This window comes from Corvus hawaiiensis, chromosome 16, assembly GCF_020740725.1.
Source record: "Corvus hawaiiensis isolate bCorHaw1 chromosome 16, bCorHaw1.pri.cur, whole genome shotgun sequence".
In the NCBI taxonomy this organism is placed as follows: Eukaryota; Metazoa; Chordata; class Aves; order Passeriformes; family Corvidae; genus Corvus; species Corvus hawaiiensis.
Genome location: NC_063228.1, coordinates 12,778,631 through 12,798,299, shown reverse-complemented (window position 1 = coordinate 12,798,299; position 19,669 = coordinate 12,778,631). Strand labels below are relative to the sequence as shown.

The window sequence follows — 19,669 nt, the reverse complement described above, 5'->3', positions numbered from 1 at the left end:
CTCTCTCTCGAATATTCTTACAATATATGAAATAGCTTGAGTGAATCAGTGCAGAAACAATCACTAGAAAATTATTCCCATTGGTTTTAAATGAGCAATACTTTTTCTCCTGATGCAGCTCTGAGAACTCCATTCTGGAAGGTTTCATGGCAAAGCAAAAAGTAGCAGATTCTGGTTTTGTGTAATTAGTGTTGCTTTTGCATTATGTTTTGAAGATTGGGATAGTTCCTAAAGCAAAATTCTAGAGCTTTTTGAATGTACATGCACTCTAAGTTTAGGGTAAAAACCTTTTAAGTCCAGTCATTGTTTTAGTTGAGCATATACCTAATATTTTTCATTTTTGAATAAGAGCACATTTTATCTTTAGCTTAATCTGGTTTTGGGCTGAGCAGTCACATACTTTTGGACCTTGATCTACCAAGGGAAAAGGATGACTTTTGGTAGGAGTGTTGGCTTTGGAATAGACTCTGACCTTGCTTTTGTAGATCTGGTTTTGTTAGCCCAGAAGGTTATTTTTCTCTGCAAGGAAAAATAAGTGTTTGGACTGGGATATCTCCAGATTAGTATTCTGGCAGGTACGTTTTTATACTTGTCTTCTTGCTAATGAGAAGATACCTAAATATTTTATTAAGCTACTAAAAGACTGAGAACATTTTATGAGACATGAACTTTAATGAGACATGAAGAAGAAAAAATTAGACTCAGTCTTTCAATAATTTGGAACAGTGAAAAATGTTAACTGTCTTATCATACGAACAAGGGCTCAGAATACACACAATTGTATCAGCAAACTGAATTTGTATTCAGCTATTTTCTTGGTTTAAACTTGTTTTGAATCTCTACTTTTTACTTGCTTTTCTAGAGAAAGGCTCTAGCAATATTTCTTACCACTTTATTCCAATGAGAAGAAGTCAATGCATATAAAATCTTAACTAAATTTGGGGGCTAATTTAATCTACAAAAACTTAGCTAGATTTGTAGATAATAAGCAGTTAATCAGATTCCTTTTTTTTAGCATATGATTGTCTTAGAGCTTATGATGGTTTATATTTGCACATTTGCATTGCATAATAACACGTTCAATCCCACTTAGTCACACTGTACTTTTATGTGGTGAATTTATTTAATATTTGAATCAAAAAAATAATTCATGAAATGTGACTTTTTTCTTTCATTTCTTCACTGTTTAAATAAGGCAATATATTAATTATGCTGTATAGGGTAATAAACAAGCTTCTCAAATTATTTTAGCTGTGAAAGTTGAGCAATGGCTTGGAAATTGACGTATATAGTTAATGAATACATGTGGATTTAATTAATTTTCACTGGTGCAATGTCTTCTTTTTGAACTTGAAATATTCTTCACCTAAACTTAAATATCAAGTGAATTATTTCTTTCAAAATCTCTAAAAATTCTGTTATATTTCAAAATACTTGAAATATTTGTTGCCCAGATGGCAAGAGCAATGCTTGTCTTTTTTCTCATCATGTGTTCCACTCAGCCCCTTTGCTAAGGACAACTTCTTTTCATATCTCTCAATATTTATCTCCAAGTACCTTTCAAGACAGTTTTCCTTCACACAGTTGCATCTATAGCTAGAAAATATTCCTGAGAGAAACCCGCTGCTCTAAATCTCCAGGTCTACCAGCAAGCAAGATGCCCTGGTGCCAGCATCACCTCATTTGTGGCTGAACAGAGGGAGAGATCAGCCAGGTACAGTGAACATGACTTCTCCCTGCGGGTTTGGGGCTGTGGTGAGTCACAGGAATGATAAACACAAGAGTAGGTAAACATCCAGTTTTTCATAGTGTTTCCTCTGTATTTTCATTGCTCTACAAATCTAACGTTATTATTTTTTAGAGTGCGTGACACATCAATTTCCAGTTCAGTTCTGCCTTCTTATCTTAGAATTCTGTGCTCGCACTTGAAATATTAATGACTTTAGGCACAAGTTATATTAATGGCACAGTTATGTCTTTTGGGTTTAAGTATTAATTTTAGGAAACAACTTCTCATGACAGTAATCAGAAGCAGCTGTTGGTTTTGCTGCAAAATATTAATGCATAATTAAAAAAAACCCCAGTGACTCTTAGAAAACAGAGCTGTTTGCTGGAAGCACACCTTCGCTCTGCCTCGCTGTGGCCATATATTCCCAAATTCAAACACTGTGGTGGGTGTTCAGTGTGTACTGGAGTTTTAGCTTTCACTGTGCCTTTTTAATGCACCACACTGAGGTTTGTTGAAAATGTATGCACTAAAATTTTCTGACATGTTTCTTCTTGAAATAAAAGACCTTAGAGATATTATTCACATAATATTTCAAATTACAGCTAATTTAGTTCTCTACTGTTCAACTATTTTCCACGTGCAAAGGGTGGAAAAAAAAGTCACAAAGCTGCTGTAAGTTATTTTCTGGCTGACTTGTCCTCTGGAAGATTTACCCCAAGTGCTTCTGGCTTGGAGCAAGCCCAGTTGCATCAAGCACTGTGTGCTGAGTTGTGTTGGGTACTAGATTACACACACCTTATACTGGCTGGGGAGCCTCTCCTGCCTGGGGAAGGTATTTTAGCAAAGGGGGAAATCACTGCCCCCAGAGAAGCTGTTGAAGGGGGAGCATTGTCCCTTCCAGGCAGAGCAGAGCACCGGCGCTGATGGAGGTGAGGATTTTGCTGATGTGCATCTCCACAGTGTTCAGAAGCAACCTTGCATTTCTGAGAGAGATCAGAAATAGTTGGAGAGTTCCCAGTTGTGCTGATTCCTTCCAGTGTTCTGCTGTTCTTGTTCTATTGTACCAGAAAGGTGATCTCTGGGCTTCTGTGCTGCTGTAGAGCTGTGGTGCCTCTCACCCTGGAAGTTATGCTCACACATCCTTGGATGTCCTTGTCACCTTTTTTCAGCTCCTTGGAGCCAGAGTCTGATTATAAGTCTTCCTTTCCAGCAGTTATGCTGAAATCTTTGCAATATTTCTGAATTTCTCTAGAATTTTACAAGACAGTTGGTCAAATCTATTTCCTTGCCGTACCATCACAGTTGCCTAAAGCTGCAGCCTTGCAGTGTTATTGAACAACCAGACCTCTGGGTGTACTTTTCTAGGCTGAGGGACCTCCAGCATTCATGAAACCACACAGTTGCTCAGATATTTAAACATCTGAGATTTTGTTTTGCTCCAGTTGGGAGTTGCACACCTGGGAATGTGTGCTGGTGAAGTGTGTGCTCATTTTTTCTCCCCCAGAAAGTGCACGTCTGTCTCCTCTGCTGTCAGCTCTGCCTCTCACCAAATGACCAGGCAGGGTTAGATAAGAACTCATAGGATAAGCAAGGACTGCAGAGAAGCTTCACTAACCCAAGAAAGGGACCTTTTTTATAATTATTATGAATTTGTTGAGTTCCTTTAATTCCTTTTGTTTGTCTTTGTAGTTGTTCAGGGTGATATTTGCAATGTAAGCCTTTGGAGCATGGCCTCTTGTTCTGTGTTTGTGGTGGTTAGTGCACTGTGACAGCAGGTAGAGATCAAAGTAATAGCATTGCTGGGATTTCTTTCTTATTAAAAGTACTTCTTTTGAAGAACATGGAAACAGCTCTGGTTTTAGGTTATCGCTCCTGAGCCAGGAGACCTGTTTTCCCATCTCCCCCAGCCTATCTTAAGCTTGTAGGGGTTGCAGTTTATACAATTCTCTACAGGGCTTTCTGTTATCTCCTTCTCTCAACTGACAATTTTCCTATCCAAACATAAACCAGACTATCTTGCTTTTCCCTCTTTTTTCTCTATTGCATTAAAACATAGCTTTGAAACTCCACTGTTATTACGCTAACATTGGCTGCATATACATTTGTTTTCCTTCCTTGAGCCCAGATCAAGGCCTGTCTGCACTGTGGGACAACTCTTCTCATGGATGAACGTGCCCAGTTCTGCATCTTGGCTCAGGATGTTTGTGTGTTATCACCAGTACCTTGTGATGTCCTTAATTTTCAAGTACCAATTTTCTCAATCAGCAAAAATACCATTTTCTGAATAACTTCCATTCAAGTTGACTTGCTCTCTCTAGGCTTGAACCTACCTGGTACTGCTGGATGTGGAGTTGGAAGTATTTTTCCTAGTTTCAAATAAACTAATAATTTCTCTTTTGAAGTGTGTATTTGTAAAACTGTAACAGCAGTTAACTAAGGTGTCATCACAGTGTCATGGTTGCTAAAATTTCAGTGGAAGATATAAACATATGGCCTATTCTAAAGTGGATAAAAAAAAATACTCCTTTTTAGTGTTGTAGATTGTCATTTTCCCAATTTCTTTTTCCTTTAAACATTTATATTTATGTCATATCCATGGCTTCTTATTCATGGTTTCTGTGGCCATTAATAAGCCTGCAACTGACTTGTGAGTAAAATAAAAGAACCTACAAAATTGAACTCAGTGATTTATGAACACATAAAGTAAATAATTTTTCATCATTGTAATGTTCAATGCCTACAAACATGGATTGCAGATCTCTTTTTTTAGGCATCTAATTCAGAAATGAGAGTAAAGGAAAGTTAAATATACGTAGGCTATTATCTTTTCTAAAGGTTTGAAACATCCACAAAGAGGGAGGATTGTCTGAATGCTGTGGCAAAGGAAGGTGACTTAAGTAGTCATTGATGATAAGTCATTGTGATTATCATTTTTGGAATGAGGAATTGTTATTTCATCTTGTTGAAAAACCTAATAGTCCTTTTTTTGGTCCTAAAATGATGTGCAAAGAAACAAGGTGGTTAGAACAAGAGCTGCTGCTTTGTAGAGTACAGAGTTGAGACCATGGGTAAAATGGTGGTGGATGGCTGAAATTCCTGCTGGCGAGGTGGGCATGGAAAACCTCATCCAAAAGTCCTGTGGCAGTTTCAGAGTCAAGGTTGTTTAGTGTCTCTCTGAGCTTTTACACCTCTGCCTTTTTATTATTCAGGGGTTTCACAAACACAAATGTAGTTTTTCAGTGAGTTTTTTGAGCTGTCAGAAATCCTGACTCAGATTTTTGATTGCTTTTTTCTGCAAGTGCAGTTCTGTGGAAGGTACTTGATGACCTTGGAGCAATCAGAAGTTAGACTGGGAAAGGTGCTGGGTTACAGAAACCTCCTCTGTCTGTTGCTGTTCAGTGCTGTGCTTTTTACCCACAGTCACAAACCCTGTGTGCTCCATGTTCAGGATATTGGAGTTCCTGCCTCTGTTGAAGTACAGGCAGCTATCATCACTCTCAGTGCTCTAGTTGTCTCCTTCTACCCTGTGTTGTTATTGAAATATTTGGTTTACATAGTATATATATATTAAAGTATAAAGTTCTTACACATTTACAGAACTGTGTATGAACTACCCATTATAATTTCTTAGTCACATTTAGACTCTGAAAAATGATTCATGATCTTAACTAGTTTCACATATGAAGAAATCAACCTGCTGATCAGAAGCTGCCTCTACTCTTGTGGAGTTCCCCTTGCACTTTGAAATTCCTTACAAGTAGCAGACAGTGGCTGATAAAGTATTTGCCATGAATGGCAGCTGAGAATTCTGTTACTTTTGCTTTTGAGGATGCCAGATGGGAATTATGTGAGTACAGTTATCTGGAGCCTTCAAAGGACATTCACATTTGTGGAGTTAATTCTGCAAGTGCACTTTTGTTGTTTTGTTCCTTCAGCATTGCAGGAGGTCTGAGGACAAGGGGAGATCACTGTCCTTCATCTGCTGCTTGACTGCAGTCCTCCAGAGCCTCTGATAATTCTGATATGGGCTGCCTGGGTGTTTTGAACCTTTATTCATTAATTTCATGTGAAATGTTTGCATCCTGGAGAGGCCAGCAGAGACAATATTTAGTGGAGTAACTCTGCTGCAGAATCTCAGCGTTCATCTGGTGCTGAGCCTTGTCCTGGGTCTGCTCTTCTGAAGTTTCTTGAGATCTCTTGACCATCAGCTTCACATTGGTTTTACTGGATCATTATACCCCATTAAGAAATGGATTTTTCCAGCCTGATGAGTGAAAAAAAAATGTTAGTTGTTGGAGACTATTTGATGTGATTTACTAAATATTATCCTTATCATCCTTATTATCCTTATCATCGCATAATTTTATGGAATGTATTTCTCTGGCTGCATCATTAATATCATTAGGCTCAGTAAGAGTGATTCCAGTGTAAAAGGATGATTTTCAACATTTTTGTTGTAAAATTAGCCACAGTTTCAGATGTTCTTTTGAACATACTGTAAAGAATGATGAAATTGCATGTTTAATCAGTTTAAGCAGTGAAAAATTCACTAGCAGCAAAAAGGAATACTTTATATTTGGTGGAAATTTAAAGCTACAGAAACAAGGAAACAAAAGTGGTAGCAGATCTCAGATTAATTTACTTCAAAGTTCTTTATTATTGATCAGCCTTGAGGCCATTTTTACCAGTTATGACTGCAACTCCACCTCATTCCAGAAATTCCAAAGGGAAATAACTGTCTCCATCAGGATTCCTTCAGTGAACATTGCTCACCCTAACAACTTGCTGATTCTGTTTTTACTTTTGGATTGATGACATTTCTTTTATGAGATAATGGATTGTGGAACAGAGAGTTTGTGTGACTGAGGTGTTTTAAGGACAACCTTTATACACAAAACTGTCATATGTTGAAACACAAAATGGAAAGCAAGACTTTTAAAAGCAGCTACTAAAAAAAGGCTCTTTTCCTAATTTTGTACTAATGCAGCTGTAATCCTTCTAAAAAATCAGAATTTCCAACAAATTACCTTATAAATTCATTTAATATTTTTAATTTTGATGAAAATATGCTTCATTCTACCCACTTAAAGGGATTTTAGGATCCTTTCAGGCTTCAGTGAGTGCTGAAAAGCAGTTAATTATGTTTGTGTTTAAGGATACATGTTTTACAGAACAGCAGCTCTGTTTTAGTGGAATTACTGTAATTCTTTCATTTCTGTTCAGCTATGACAAAACATAAAAGTATTTTTCTTTTTGTTTTGGAAAATGGTATATAGAGGTTTTCTTCCAGGGGATTTATTTGTCCCGTTTCCACTTGGTAAATGCATGGCCATACCTGAGTGGCTTAGTGCTGTTCTGAATGAATTTATTAAAAATATTCCTCTCTGTTTTATAATACTGAGTTAAAATATATTTTAAAAAACACTGTTTGTTGCTTTTGGTGAGAAAATGTAAACATTTGGCTTCACTGTAATGAGGAATCTGGACCTTAATCTGCCAAATGTATGAAATGCTTTCATGCTCACTCCTTGTGGTTTGGGTCAGCGCTGAGATCAGTGCCTTGCAGAGATCACTGTGATGAAATAACCCAGCACTGCCATGGGATCTCTCATTCCTGCTTGGAATGCAGTGATGACACCACTTGGAATGGAACTCTCGTCATCAGTTCAGTTTTACTGAAGAGTACAGCCCTGAAATTTGCCTTAAGAGCAAGAAGAAGTGCAAAGCGTATGAGTGTAGCTCTTAGGAGAGTTTGTAATTTGATGTGCTTGCATAAATGAAATCAGGGGCTGCTTAAATGGCAGGAATCTGACTAAAAAACCTCTCTCTGGTTCAGGTTGTAATTTTTTTATTTTTTCACACTTTTTTAGAGAGTGCAGAGATAGAAAAGTTTCAGCCTGTTTACATTATAACAGCGATTCTTTCCGCTCATTCTAATAAATTACTATTATTATCATTATTTTATTATTATTACTACTACTACTACCACCACCCCTGTCAGGTCCTTGCAATTGATAAGGAATAAGAAAACATTTTATGGGCACATTGTTTACTAAGCTGATATCCTACATATTAGTTGAGGCACAAATTTTTTAATAGATCCACTCCCACCCCCCCCTTCACCTTGGTAAAGAATATTGGATTTTCCAGTTCAGTGAGTGTCTGGTCGTTATCATTCATGTGCTCTATTGCAGTTATTGTTAATGGTTATATGAACAGCAAAATAGGAAGCATATATCACCTGTCAGCCTGTGTTCTCTAGACCCATCTTGGGTTAAATTATTGTAGGATTGAGAGTAGAAGCTGCTAAAACTCAGGTTCCATAGGGAAGTTGTAGATTTTTTTTTCCCTCTAAGGTTTAGGATTTGTGTTCAGTCTTTAAGGAAAAAGTTTCAGTATATTAGGATCATAAATTCTGAATTGGTCTTGCCAAAAAGTAATTTAGAAAGTTTACCAGATCAAATAAAAGTGTATTAACCTGGTTTATAGAGGAAGAGGGAGAAATACATTTTTCTGCTATAATGTGATTCTAACAACTTTCTAGTTTAAGGGAAATGTGTGTAGTTATACTTACCGTGGGCTGAAAATAATTCATCAAAGCAATGTTCCGAGTTCAGGAACAGTGCCACTTGTGCTCCATCAAAAAGTGGGCTTTATGTAGTCAGTTTTTTTAGCTTTGAAATTATTCTACTGTCACTATTTTACTTTGTTTTAAATTGTGCAGCTTAGATACTATCCAGTATTCATGCTTGGGTAACTCGACTGAACTGGAAGAAAAACTTCATCAACAGCACAGACTTGTGTATTTGGCCTATAATATAGAACAAACAGACAGAAAATGTCATGTGGAGGTAGCAGGGGGGTGGTCACATCTCTGATGTAAGTTTGTCCCTCAGATTCTTTTGGCCATGCTGAGTTAGCATTTCTTAATATGAAATTCTTCATTTTGTGCAGATTTTTTTTTTTTTTTTTGAAGTCAGATTTGGTGCGACAATCTTTTAAATGGAATTCTGAAATAAGTATGGCAATCTCTTTTTTCCTGGGTCAACACATCACCTACTTCATTAATTAAACTGGAACATTCACATTTTATCAAGTGTCAAATAGTTGAAGGTTACAGAGAAGAGATGAAGGATTCTCCTTAGGATTGAGAGAAATGTGTTGGTGTGAATTCTAACATTTGAGAGAGACCTCTGATGCATTTTAAATACTGGTCTAGTATTGACTTTTTCACTGGTGAAAAGCACTGTTGATATCCAACCAACTGTTGATGAACAAATTAAAACCAAACAAAAGGGTGTGTTTTTCAATATTATATGTAGTTTAACTGTGGGATTGTAATGGGATATTTCAGAGGCCAATAAGATGAGGAGTTTTCTGGAACAGGACGGACGAGTTAATGAGAAGAAATCTCCTGGTTATGAAATGGTAAAGGAGACCTTACCCTGTTCCTTATCCTGTTTGGAATGGAGAGCCTGCAGCCTCAATCTTAAGGCTCAGCTCGTGGCTGGTGCATTTAAGTATAAAAGCTTTAGGTTTAGGCAGGAGGGAAAATGAGAGTTATAGAGGTACTCCTGAGGTTTTTAGTCCTGGACAGCTCCTAAAAGTCAATAGTGTGATGCTTGATGCTTCATTCCTACTGGATTTTCTGCTGTGAACAGATGATTTAACCTGTCTGGTAAGTGAGAAATTGCAGATTATGAGATTAGTAAAGATAAAAAACTTTAAAAAAAAATGTATTTAGATGGCTACTTTTTTCCTTTCATTACTCATTTAAGAAAAGGAGGAGGAAACTGGTTTTTGTAATTTTTTGATTGATCCAAATCTGTTTATTAACTTCTTGTTATGCTGCTTTAAGATTACCTGACTCCTCTCTCTCCCAAATGCCATAGCTCATTTTTGAATTCATCTTTCATACACACCTTTGGGGGAAAAACACTTGCCAGTCCGAATATACAGTGAAATCAGTTCTGAAGAAAATGCAGGAACTGTTGTATTTCAGTTATATACTGAAATGTCCTCACATACTGTACAGTATTACATGGAGATGTTTATTATCTGCAGGTTAAAAATGCTGCATTCGTTTATTAGATATTTAAGAGTATTTACTACAACTAAGGAATCAATATTCCTTATTTAAAAAGAAGGTTAATTCCTCGGTGCACATGGATCTATACACAAAACCACAAAATCTATGGGCACAATTGAAGAAAGGGGTTTAGGGGAGTGAGGAGGCTGTGTGGTTTTATGGCTTTTGATGGGGGGAGGGGTGGTTTGGTTTGGTTTGGTTTGGTTTGTTTGTTTCTACTTCATGGTACATCTCTTGACCAGCACTGAGACAGAGCCATCCTTTTGCAAAAAGATGCCAGGGACAACTGTGTTCAGTGATCCTTTGCTCATCACTTTCGTGCTGATCTATAGGGCAGAGCATCTGTCTGGGGGGAAATAGCCAAGAAAAGATGTAGCAGAAATGATACACCACGTGTATGCTGACTCCAGAAGTCCATGGATGTTGGTGCTGAGACACTTCAATGGAAACCAAGTGTTGTGAGCTGCAGCCCTGGGAGAAGGGCAGGCGCTGGGAATGCTGAGTGCTGAGCATTTTGGGGCAGTAACACGTCTGTGCCACTGACATTTGTCTGTTTTCCTTGGCGGGCCTCCCTCCTGGGCTGGCTTAGCTCCTCTCTGAGCCGGGGAATGGATGTTACACATTGGCTCTAATGTGACCAGTGTCTTTGTAGCTGTGTGCTTCTGAAACTGTTTGGAAAACCAAAGGCTTCTGCTGTCTTCATGACAGGATGGCTTGGCAGATGTTTCAAAGGAAACTGGGCTTGTTTACCCTACACTGTGCATGGAAGAAGAAATAACATCTCAGTCACTCTCCTTGCCAACAAGAACAAAAATTCTGAGTCTTGGTCGATAAGAAAACTTCTCAAAGTTAAATTATACAAACTTTCTTCCTGAGGCTCCAGTTCAGTTCTTTATTTCTCTTGGATGTTAAAGCAATAGCTGTCATCACCAGAGCTCCTTTTGAATTTGTTCATAAGAACAGTCCTTTGGATGCAGTGTTCACTCATGCCTTTGTCATTGAATTCTCATTAGTGGAATGACACAGAGCTGTGGCAGGAAGCTGAAATAATTTTTGGTGTATGAAGCACCAGATAATTTGTGACCTGACTACTTGTGACATTGGAGAATAGGCAGGAACTGACACATTAGATTGAGTTTCTGATTGCTGTGGGTTAACCGAAGTAGGCAGCAAAGCCCCACTCAGCCACTCCCTCCCCCTCAGCGAGGCAGAAGTGAGAATGTTCGTGGGTTGTTTACTGAGGGAAGTCTTGAGTCCAATATGAGATTCTGCTTCACTTTTTCACTCAAGAAAGCATAGTAAATACATAGCCAGCTTACTGTGAATGTAACTGTTTCGCTGCACAGAAACAGTGATGTTTTGTGAAAACATATTAAAATCCTAAAACTCCTTGTGATAATCAAAAATATAGTGTAATATCAAAGAGAAAATAGATTTTTACAGAGTCCTAATTTTCCAGGGCTCTTCTGCAGTCATCACACATCTTCTATCTTTAAACATTTCTGTCCTGTCACTCTGTAAGCTTGAAAAATCTCTATTTGATTTAAAATTTATGCTTTTTATCACTATATAGCCCAAAATGATTGAACTCTGTTTAAAAGTCCAACCAAAATCCTCTTCAGTCTTGAAGGAACTTATTTTGTGAAAATTGGACTTAAGTGAAATAGTTTTATTATTGATTTATACTCTGTGCCCACACAGTCCCCTCTCAGTAAACACAGACTTCACAAAGTAAATCCTCTTCATCTCAGCATCCTCACCTCTCTTTGGGGTCTTTTATCAGGGCATGGCTTTGCAAGTGATGTTCTATCTTTTCCTCAGGCACTAATTTATGAAAAACACAGGAATATCTTTGGGCTTCTATTTATTTCCCTGTCAGATATGGCTAAACTTAGTAAAGATATTCTAAAGGTGTCTGAGGTATGAAGCAATTTTATATTCCTGTTTCCTGTAGGAAACCTGACTGAAAAAAACCAGATTCCTTCAGGAATTGTGTTGTGCCCTTGTGCTGTTGTTAATTTGAAAGCATAAACTATCAAATTAGGTTTCTTTCTATAAAAGTTGCATCTGTACTCTGGGTATGTATTGCCAGTTGTCACCTCACCCAGCTTACACAGTGTGTGGCCGTGCTGAAATCACATCAGCAGCTTTCTCAACGACGCCTTGAATTTATCAGGAATATCTTTTGGCCACCTAGATGTCAGTGACTTCAAATATACTACTATTTATGTGGCTGTTGGTCTACCTGACACCTTAGGCAATTTTCTTAGATTTAAGATAAATTTTATTAGATTTTTTAAAATTTCGTTTGAAAATCCAGTTTTAACAGTTTAAAATTTACTGTTCTGGAAGTTCCTGTGTATTTTCAGCCTTGGAAATAGAGGGACATATAGAAAAGGAATTTCAGATTTGACCTGTAGATCAAATGATCTTGCATTTAGGAATCGCAAGTGTTTTTGTACTTTCCAAACTGATAACTTTATCTAATGCCAGTTTCTGTTGCCATCTTTGAAAATGAAAGATTTACTAGCCCCAAATTAAGTCTTAACCTGATCTAGGCTTCAAAAGCATATAGATATGGCTGGGTACTGCTGCATGACTGATTCACACCTTAAAATTACATCTATATCTTCTGAGAATGCTGCCTATTTTATGTGTGGTTTTGTGCAGTTGGGATATCCAAGGATAAAGGTGGAAGTTTTACACAGGTAACTCTGCATCACTGGGCTAACGAAACATCTGTTTGGAGAGAGGAGGGGAGTGTGAGGCACGAGGATCCTGTGCTGTGCAGAGACGTGTCTGTGCATCTCTGAGTATTTAGAGAGCGCTTAAGAAAAGGACAAGTAACTCACAGAGGTGAGAGAAGGAAAAGAAAGAGGAATGGAAAGGTTTTATATACTCCAGTCCATAAAGCTTCAGCAGCAGCAGCACCTGTTCCCTGAAACAAGACTGTATTTATGAAAAAATCAAAGCTTTCCTTGGGGAAGAAAAGGTTTTAACTCTTGATAGCTTTGAAAAGTGTAAATGAGCATAAGCAAATGGCTGGAAGCAGAAGAAAGCAGAGCTTGGGTGTTCACTGGCACAGCCGGATGGTGGGTGGGTGTGTGGGAAGGCACCACACGAGGCCTTTCAAATCTGTATTAAAAATACAGCAGTATTTTTATAAGCAGTAATTTTTTTATTATAAAATTTTTCAGTTTAGTTTCCAAGAGTTTTGCAAACCTTCCTCTTACAGTATGTCTGCTTTTATCTAGAAACAAGACATGAAAGCTCCCTAAAATCTTGAGAAGTTTGATTTTCAATCTCTGATCATATGGATTGTTTCCTTTTTGACTCTATTCAAACAGCCCAAGGCTGCCCTGAGGCATCAGAAATAGGTGCAGATGGCCCAGTTTTCTCCTTGTTTGAGCTTGTAGACACAAACCTCTTGGTCCACAAATGTTAGTAAATAGAGATGAAGCTATTTCTCTCAAAATAAAGCTCCTGTCCTACATCTTTAACATTGCAGCTGTTGAAGCTATTCAAATCCTTGAATTGGTTTGTTAATTTAATGAGGCTTCTGCCTGAGTCCTTCAGTTGCTGGGGACAAACTTAGTGAGGACTTGAATGTCACATTCTAAGGTTTCATTTTTCATTTATTTTCTTCTTCAGTAAGTATTACTGTGTGGTTAATTTGTTCTCTGGGATGGATGAAATAGAACTAATATGAAATTCAAATGAATTCTTCTGCTGGCAGCCTGTTTGTTAGCAGCAATAATGAAATATAATGGCCAATGGATAGAGAAAACCACTAAGTATTTTCCTCAATAATTCAGGACTTTGATATATTTAAGCAGTCAATAAAAATATCCAGAAAAATTAATTTGACTAGAATTTGACTGTGTACTTTTAAATTTTATATATGTGTATATATATTCTTATTTTGTTTGAGATCATGGTATCTTTATGAATGCTTTAGTCATTAAAATGAGTCCATTTCAGTTGTACAAATTTCAAACCTAAAAAAACCCCAAACGATGCAAACCACCTTTTATTTCTAAACTAATGGCTGGTTTATGAAACTGGAAGCCAATATTGTGAAGAAGAAGAAAAAAACCATGATTTGTTGGCACTTGTTGGGGTGTGAAGGACACGGGTAAAACACCTGACCAGCAATAGGTGAATTTTTCACGGGAAGTTGGACGGGATTTTACAAAGTTATTTGCTTCCACCTACTGCTCATCCTTGATATTACAGAAAAACGCAACCGAGGGAACACTTGGCTAGCTGGAGTTCCAGAGGCTCATCTTTCCTCCCTCTGGGCCGTGGGACTGGACCGTGTACCCAGGAATTCAGCTTGCCTTTTATGCTGCCTTACATTCGCGTGAGGAAAGAAAAGATGTTGGAAGTTCAGATAACTTCTCTAAAGTTTCTTATTCCTTATGGTTGTTTTGGGTGGTTGGTTTCAGGCAGCCTGTGCTGTCATGATGGGGCAGCAGAGGAAATGGGGTTTGGATGGCAGGGAGAGAGCAAACTGTACAGTGTGGGGTACAGTACACGGCCACACGGGGTGTGGGGTGTGTTAGCAGGACTAATGGATACTTCTGATTTCACTATCCCTGAAAACAGGAATACTTCAGGCTACTGGATACTTCAGGATACTGATTTCACTATTCCTGCTTGCAATTCAAGGAGTAAAATTAAATGTAGAATTACAGAAAGTGTGTAAAATAAAGTTTATGCAGGTTTCTACTGCATGCTAAAGCCAAAACATTATGCAGGGTCATGCTCCTACCAATAATTACTTCTGATTTCTAGGGCTTTTACTTCACTCTGTTTTTATAGTGCTACTGTTGAACAAAGGTGGTAGATTTGCTTCCCCAGAGCCCAGTGTGCTAAACTTCAAAACTTCCAGCTCTTAACCTTGTGCTTGTCCTGCATTGCTCCTGATGTCCTGCAGAAAACCTTCCTTTGTTTCCCTGTTGCTGCTGCCAAACAAAACAGACCAAAAAGGCAATATATAAAACACAGAGCTCTTAATATGTTTGTAATAATGTTATTTAATTGGCTGTTGGCAGTGACACCAAGAGAAGAAAGGAATTGTGTCGGTTTTAAACCGAAATGGATGGGAGGGCTTTCTATTTAATTCTGTCTTTCCCATGAATCATCCTATGAAGTATTCTATCGTTACATAGTTTGCCTAAGATAATTCTTCAGAAGGAACAGATTTTCTGGGTTTTTACTTTTTTTTTTCATGATGTAACAACATTAAAGAAGGTGCTTGGTGCATTGTTCAGATCTCTAGGATTTTACAGTTGCTTTACAGCAATGGTGCTTCTCAATCTCAAATAATTCACAGAGCTGGGAAATTTGCAATACACATATGAAGTGACAGCACTTTCTCATTTTGCACTTAGAGAAAGTAGCACAGATGTCTCCCAGAGAAGAACATTCTCATTTCTTCCCTTCTTGCTCTGAGATTGACAGATGATTCATTCTGATGATTTTTAAAGGTTAGGGTCTGTGTACATTTATTCTTTAAAAGAGGTAGATCTAGGATGTAGATGTATACTCAAATATTTACATTTAAACATAGATTTGATTAAGTCAGTAGCTTCACTGGTTTAAAGAATTAAACAACACTAATTGCTTCAGAAAATTAATTGGTCTTTTTCTTGCCTTTATGCAGAAGTCTAAATCCATGTGTCTAGCCTTGAAGACATACAGCTATTTCTTTAGCTAAATCTGACTTTACATAATTTCAAAGATAACAAGTTCTTGCTGGCTTCAATATCCAGTGAAAGTGAACCCATCCAGATGTGGTTTTCATTGCTAAAGGTGCAGTGGTTAATTTGTAAAGATTGACTTTCCGTATCTTCAGACAGAAAAGCAAACACTAAGGGATGAAATGATTGTCTAATATTCAGTGATAAAACACAGAGTAGAAATGATGTAATTTGCTATTCAGCCTGAATCTTTTCCTGGTGGCTGGTCTCAGTGAAAGGCAGGGGCTCAGTTCCAGGTGAGGCTCGTTGTCTCTTTAATTCCTGATTGAGCATGGGAGGTTCAGCTGGGCTGGCCCCACCTGTGTCCGTGTGGGCTGAAGGCTCCACTTGTGCCCTTTCCTTGCTGCTTCAGACCACTCTGGCAGATCAGCTGTGCTGGGAGGTGGGTGGGTTTTGTTTCATCCTGGTAAAACTTCATTTGTAATTGAGTAATGAATGCTTATGAACTCGGGTTTCTTAGAAATTGCTTTTAATGGGAAAGGACAGTGGTGAAACTGCAAACTAAAATTTTCCATGAGCAGCAGAAGGGATCACAGTGCTGTTGGGTCTTCAGGAATATTCATCATACTGAGAGCCTGTAATAGCCCCAACTACAGTCTGAGAGGAGCTACTTTATTCTGCTTTCGGTTAATTTAGGTCAGTGTGTGAGACAGAGCCACTCTTGTCCTTGGTAATACGAAAAAATATGATTCATTTTTGATTAACCCATAAATATGTTAGAGAGCATTACATTCTTTCCAAAAGGTGACTTAGGGCACAGCTAGGACATGAAGAGTACTGGTGCTGATGAAGTTTGAATTCATTCCCCTGAGGTAGAAGGCTTTTTAAAGCTTTTTTCCCTCACTCACTCACCAAAAAGAAGTGAATGTAAATATCCAAACAGTCTCAGGAAGTGAGCCTGTAGGCAGAGAGAGTATTTCCTTATCCTCCACATGGGAGACATGGTGAGAGACTGTCTGGCTGCCAGTAAGTCACACTTGAAAGGAAATTTTTGGGTGTTATATTCCACAAAGTACAGTCTGGTTCCCCATGAAAAGTGATGAAATATAAAGTGTATTAGAGGTGCTGATTTATATATCAGACTGGCTAGAATAACAAATGATTTTTTGCTGCTTAAGTGACACAACTTGATATGCCTCATGAAAACACCTTTAATATAATTTGCTGTGAATTAAGGTATTTTTACAGGAAACCTTGCTTCATCTTATTTGGTTGAACGATTTAATTTCTAAAATTGTTTGTAGGTAAGAAGTCTTTGGCTTTGAAGTAAAACCAGTCCTTCATTTAAAATGAATAGGCATGCTGTTGAAGAAACATGAATTCTTTATTTTACATTTGTTTTCATTTTTAATAGGAGCTGCTATTTGCTATCAGCCTTAAATTTGCAGCTTGGAATTTATGTGCAAGTAACTAGCTAAAAATCCAAAATCTGATTTGAGTAGGTCCAGCTTTGGTGAGAGGTTGGGAAGTACTTTTAACAAAAGATTGTCCCTCATCCATATGTTCTTTTCCCAATAGAAATCTCTAAAGCTGCAACAGTTAAGTAAAATTTGCTTCCGAGGACAGTAAAGTTGAAAAGAAAATTAGGTCACTTGTCTACAGTTTAGTGACTTGAATTGTATTTGGCTTACTTAGTTTCCAGTAGTAATTTGTTGTAAAAAGGGTGAATGTGAAGCTATAAATGCATTTCAGAGTATAATTTTTTGTGATAACCATTATCTCTGCATGTCTTCAGCACAAAAATAGGTTCAATGAGTCAAATACCTTAGGAATAAAAGGACCCTGTGTTGGATGTCATTAGGTTTAAGTTAATTTGTTTAATTCCTGAAGAAAACATGTCCAAAATATCCACATGTGTACAAGCCTGTACACACACACATTTACATGTTTATCATAAATAGATGCTTTGCTGCTCTTGCACTTTGCAATGAGATTCAGACACAAGTATCTATCAAGTCCTAATTAGCACGTGATAAGACAGCAGGTTGAGCAGTTTTTTCTCTTTAGCTTACCTTTATTTCTTTTGGCTTCCATCACTAGTTTATTTAAAAAAAGAAAAAAAAAAGTGGGCAAGCAATATATTTTCATCAGGATGGAAGTAAAAAAGAAAATGTATACTATCAAATCATATTCTTTTCTTAAGAGCTGACTACACTGTATTGAAATAGGCTTGGGGTTTTTTTGTGTTCTTTCAACCCTGTCTTTAAATTTATTCATGTTTATTAAACTTTACTACTTCACCTAAAGGCACAATACTAAACATTGTATATTTGAATGGACTCTCTGTACAAAAATAGCAGTTCTTCAGCCTGAGCTGTTCCCCAGTGCTGGTCAATGTGCTTTGTGACATGGGCTTCTCTGTTTGTGCTTTCAGGACACTAAAGCAGAGTGCAGTTCTGGTGTAGAACCTGAGGACAGAAAAGTAAGTGGCTTGTTTTAATGTGATTTTTCAGGCAACTCTAGTAGCTGGGATTTTCTCTGGCTGTTGTTTGGGTTTTTTGTTTAATTAAACCATGTGAAATTATTTTATGGTACTTTACGTGTGTGTGTTCATGTTGTATTTTTACTTCAATGGGGACAGAACAGTCTTACTCTATTAAATGTACTTGTTAGAAATTTGAATAACTGCTTTTTCAGAAGGGAATTATAGTCTTAATCTCTTTATACTACAAAAAGTTTAAAAGGCAGTTTCACTTCCTATTCTTAATTTACATGATTAAGAAAGTTATTTTGTGTCTTTCATGATACAGTTGTCATACCATGTTAAATATTTGTAAGACTGCAAGATGACTGTTTTTTCTTGCTGTATAAGTAGTACCTTTGAAACTTTTTTTTTTTTTAAAGGATTGATTAAAACAAATATTTCCAGTTTTATTTTCTCTGGACAAATATAAACCATGTACAAAATACGTTTTCAGTTGCGTTCTTCATCTTACTCATGGTAAAAACTAACCAAAAAACAAAGTCTTCATGAAGAAACCTTGAGCCTAAAAAAAAAATTCAATTGTCAGAAATAAGTATCAATCCAGTTTTAAAGGGAGTAATGTGTTTTGTTTAAATATCTGTTGCTCCTGAAATTTGAAAATCTGGATTACTAGATCTGTGCTTAGGGTATTTCTGTGTCAAGTAGTCCCTGAGTTTGTGGAAGTGTTGAGCACGTGACATGTGATTTAAAGTCTCTAACTTCAGCTGGTACTCACTGTCTCACTGGAGCTGCAGGTTCTTAGCATCAGCTTTCATCAAACTCTCCAGGTGCTTCCATTTAGGCTCATATTCTTTTAGAGTGTGCTAAAATCCAGGCTGGGACCTTACTTCTAAACCCCAAGTTTTGATTTTTTTGATGTTGGTAGTGACTACTAAAACTGCCCAACCCAGAAGTTCTTTTTGCAGTGTGAATTATGGGAAAAGGTGTCAGGAGCCTGACAAGCTTTGGACAACAATTTATTAATGTGCTGTATTTCTTCTTCCTTGAATTTCAACTTGCCTTTTATCTAGCAGAGGCACCAGCCTGTTGCCAGTAAACTGTGGGGTTTTTAAAGGTGTATGATACTTTGGTTTGTACCTCAGTGGGAATTACAGGAGATGTGTGTCTGATACTTTCTCTTGTGACTCAAAGTGACTGCTCTGAGCTGGGGTGGTTTCCTACAGGGTTATTTCCACCTTCATTGACTCAGGTTATCCAGCTTTCATATGCAGAGACTGCAATTAGCAGAAAGGATTGTCTAGAAAACCCCTCAATTTTTCTTCTTCCTTTTGTTATTTTGTGGAAGCACTTTGAAAGAGAAGAAACGTGATAAACACCTGTTGTTGCATGATAGGTTTCATTTTTTCTGTGTTTGGTCCCAAAACCGAAGCTTCCACCAAGTTTAAGTGGCAGTTGTTCTTTCTAGTCCAGGGAGAGAGTTACCAGTGATCATCAAACACAGATACATCAATCTTGGTTAATGCTAATGCATTGTTTCATGTTTGTTGAAGGCATCCATTAAGAATGTAATGTAATTCATAAACCTGAAACATTGTAAATAAATATTTTTATTTCCTCTAACTTGAAATCAAGACAAACTACTGCAATTAGGGCATGCATCA

The 19,669-nt window shown here is 37.4% G+C and overlaps 1 protein-coding gene across 24 annotated transcripts in view; it reads left to right on the top strand.

Annotated features, from left to right (window-relative positions):
* The window catches only part of RBFOX1 (RNA binding fox-1 homolog 1), a 1,119,677-nt gene that overhangs the window by 580,339 nt on the left and 519,669 nt on the right, over positions 1 to 19,669 (top strand). For 20 of the 24 annotated variants that reach the window (XM_048320443.1, XM_048320429.1, XM_048320442.1 and 17 more), the window contains one exon: positions 17,958 to 18,005. The exons of the other annotated variants lie outside the window; for them this stretch is intronic. In XM_048320443.1, coding sequence (XP_048176400.1) covers positions 17,958 to 18,005 — 48 coding nt within the window. The remainder of the gene's footprint in view (positions 1 to 17,957; positions 18,006 to 19,669) is intronic. 24 annotated transcript variants of the gene reach the window in all.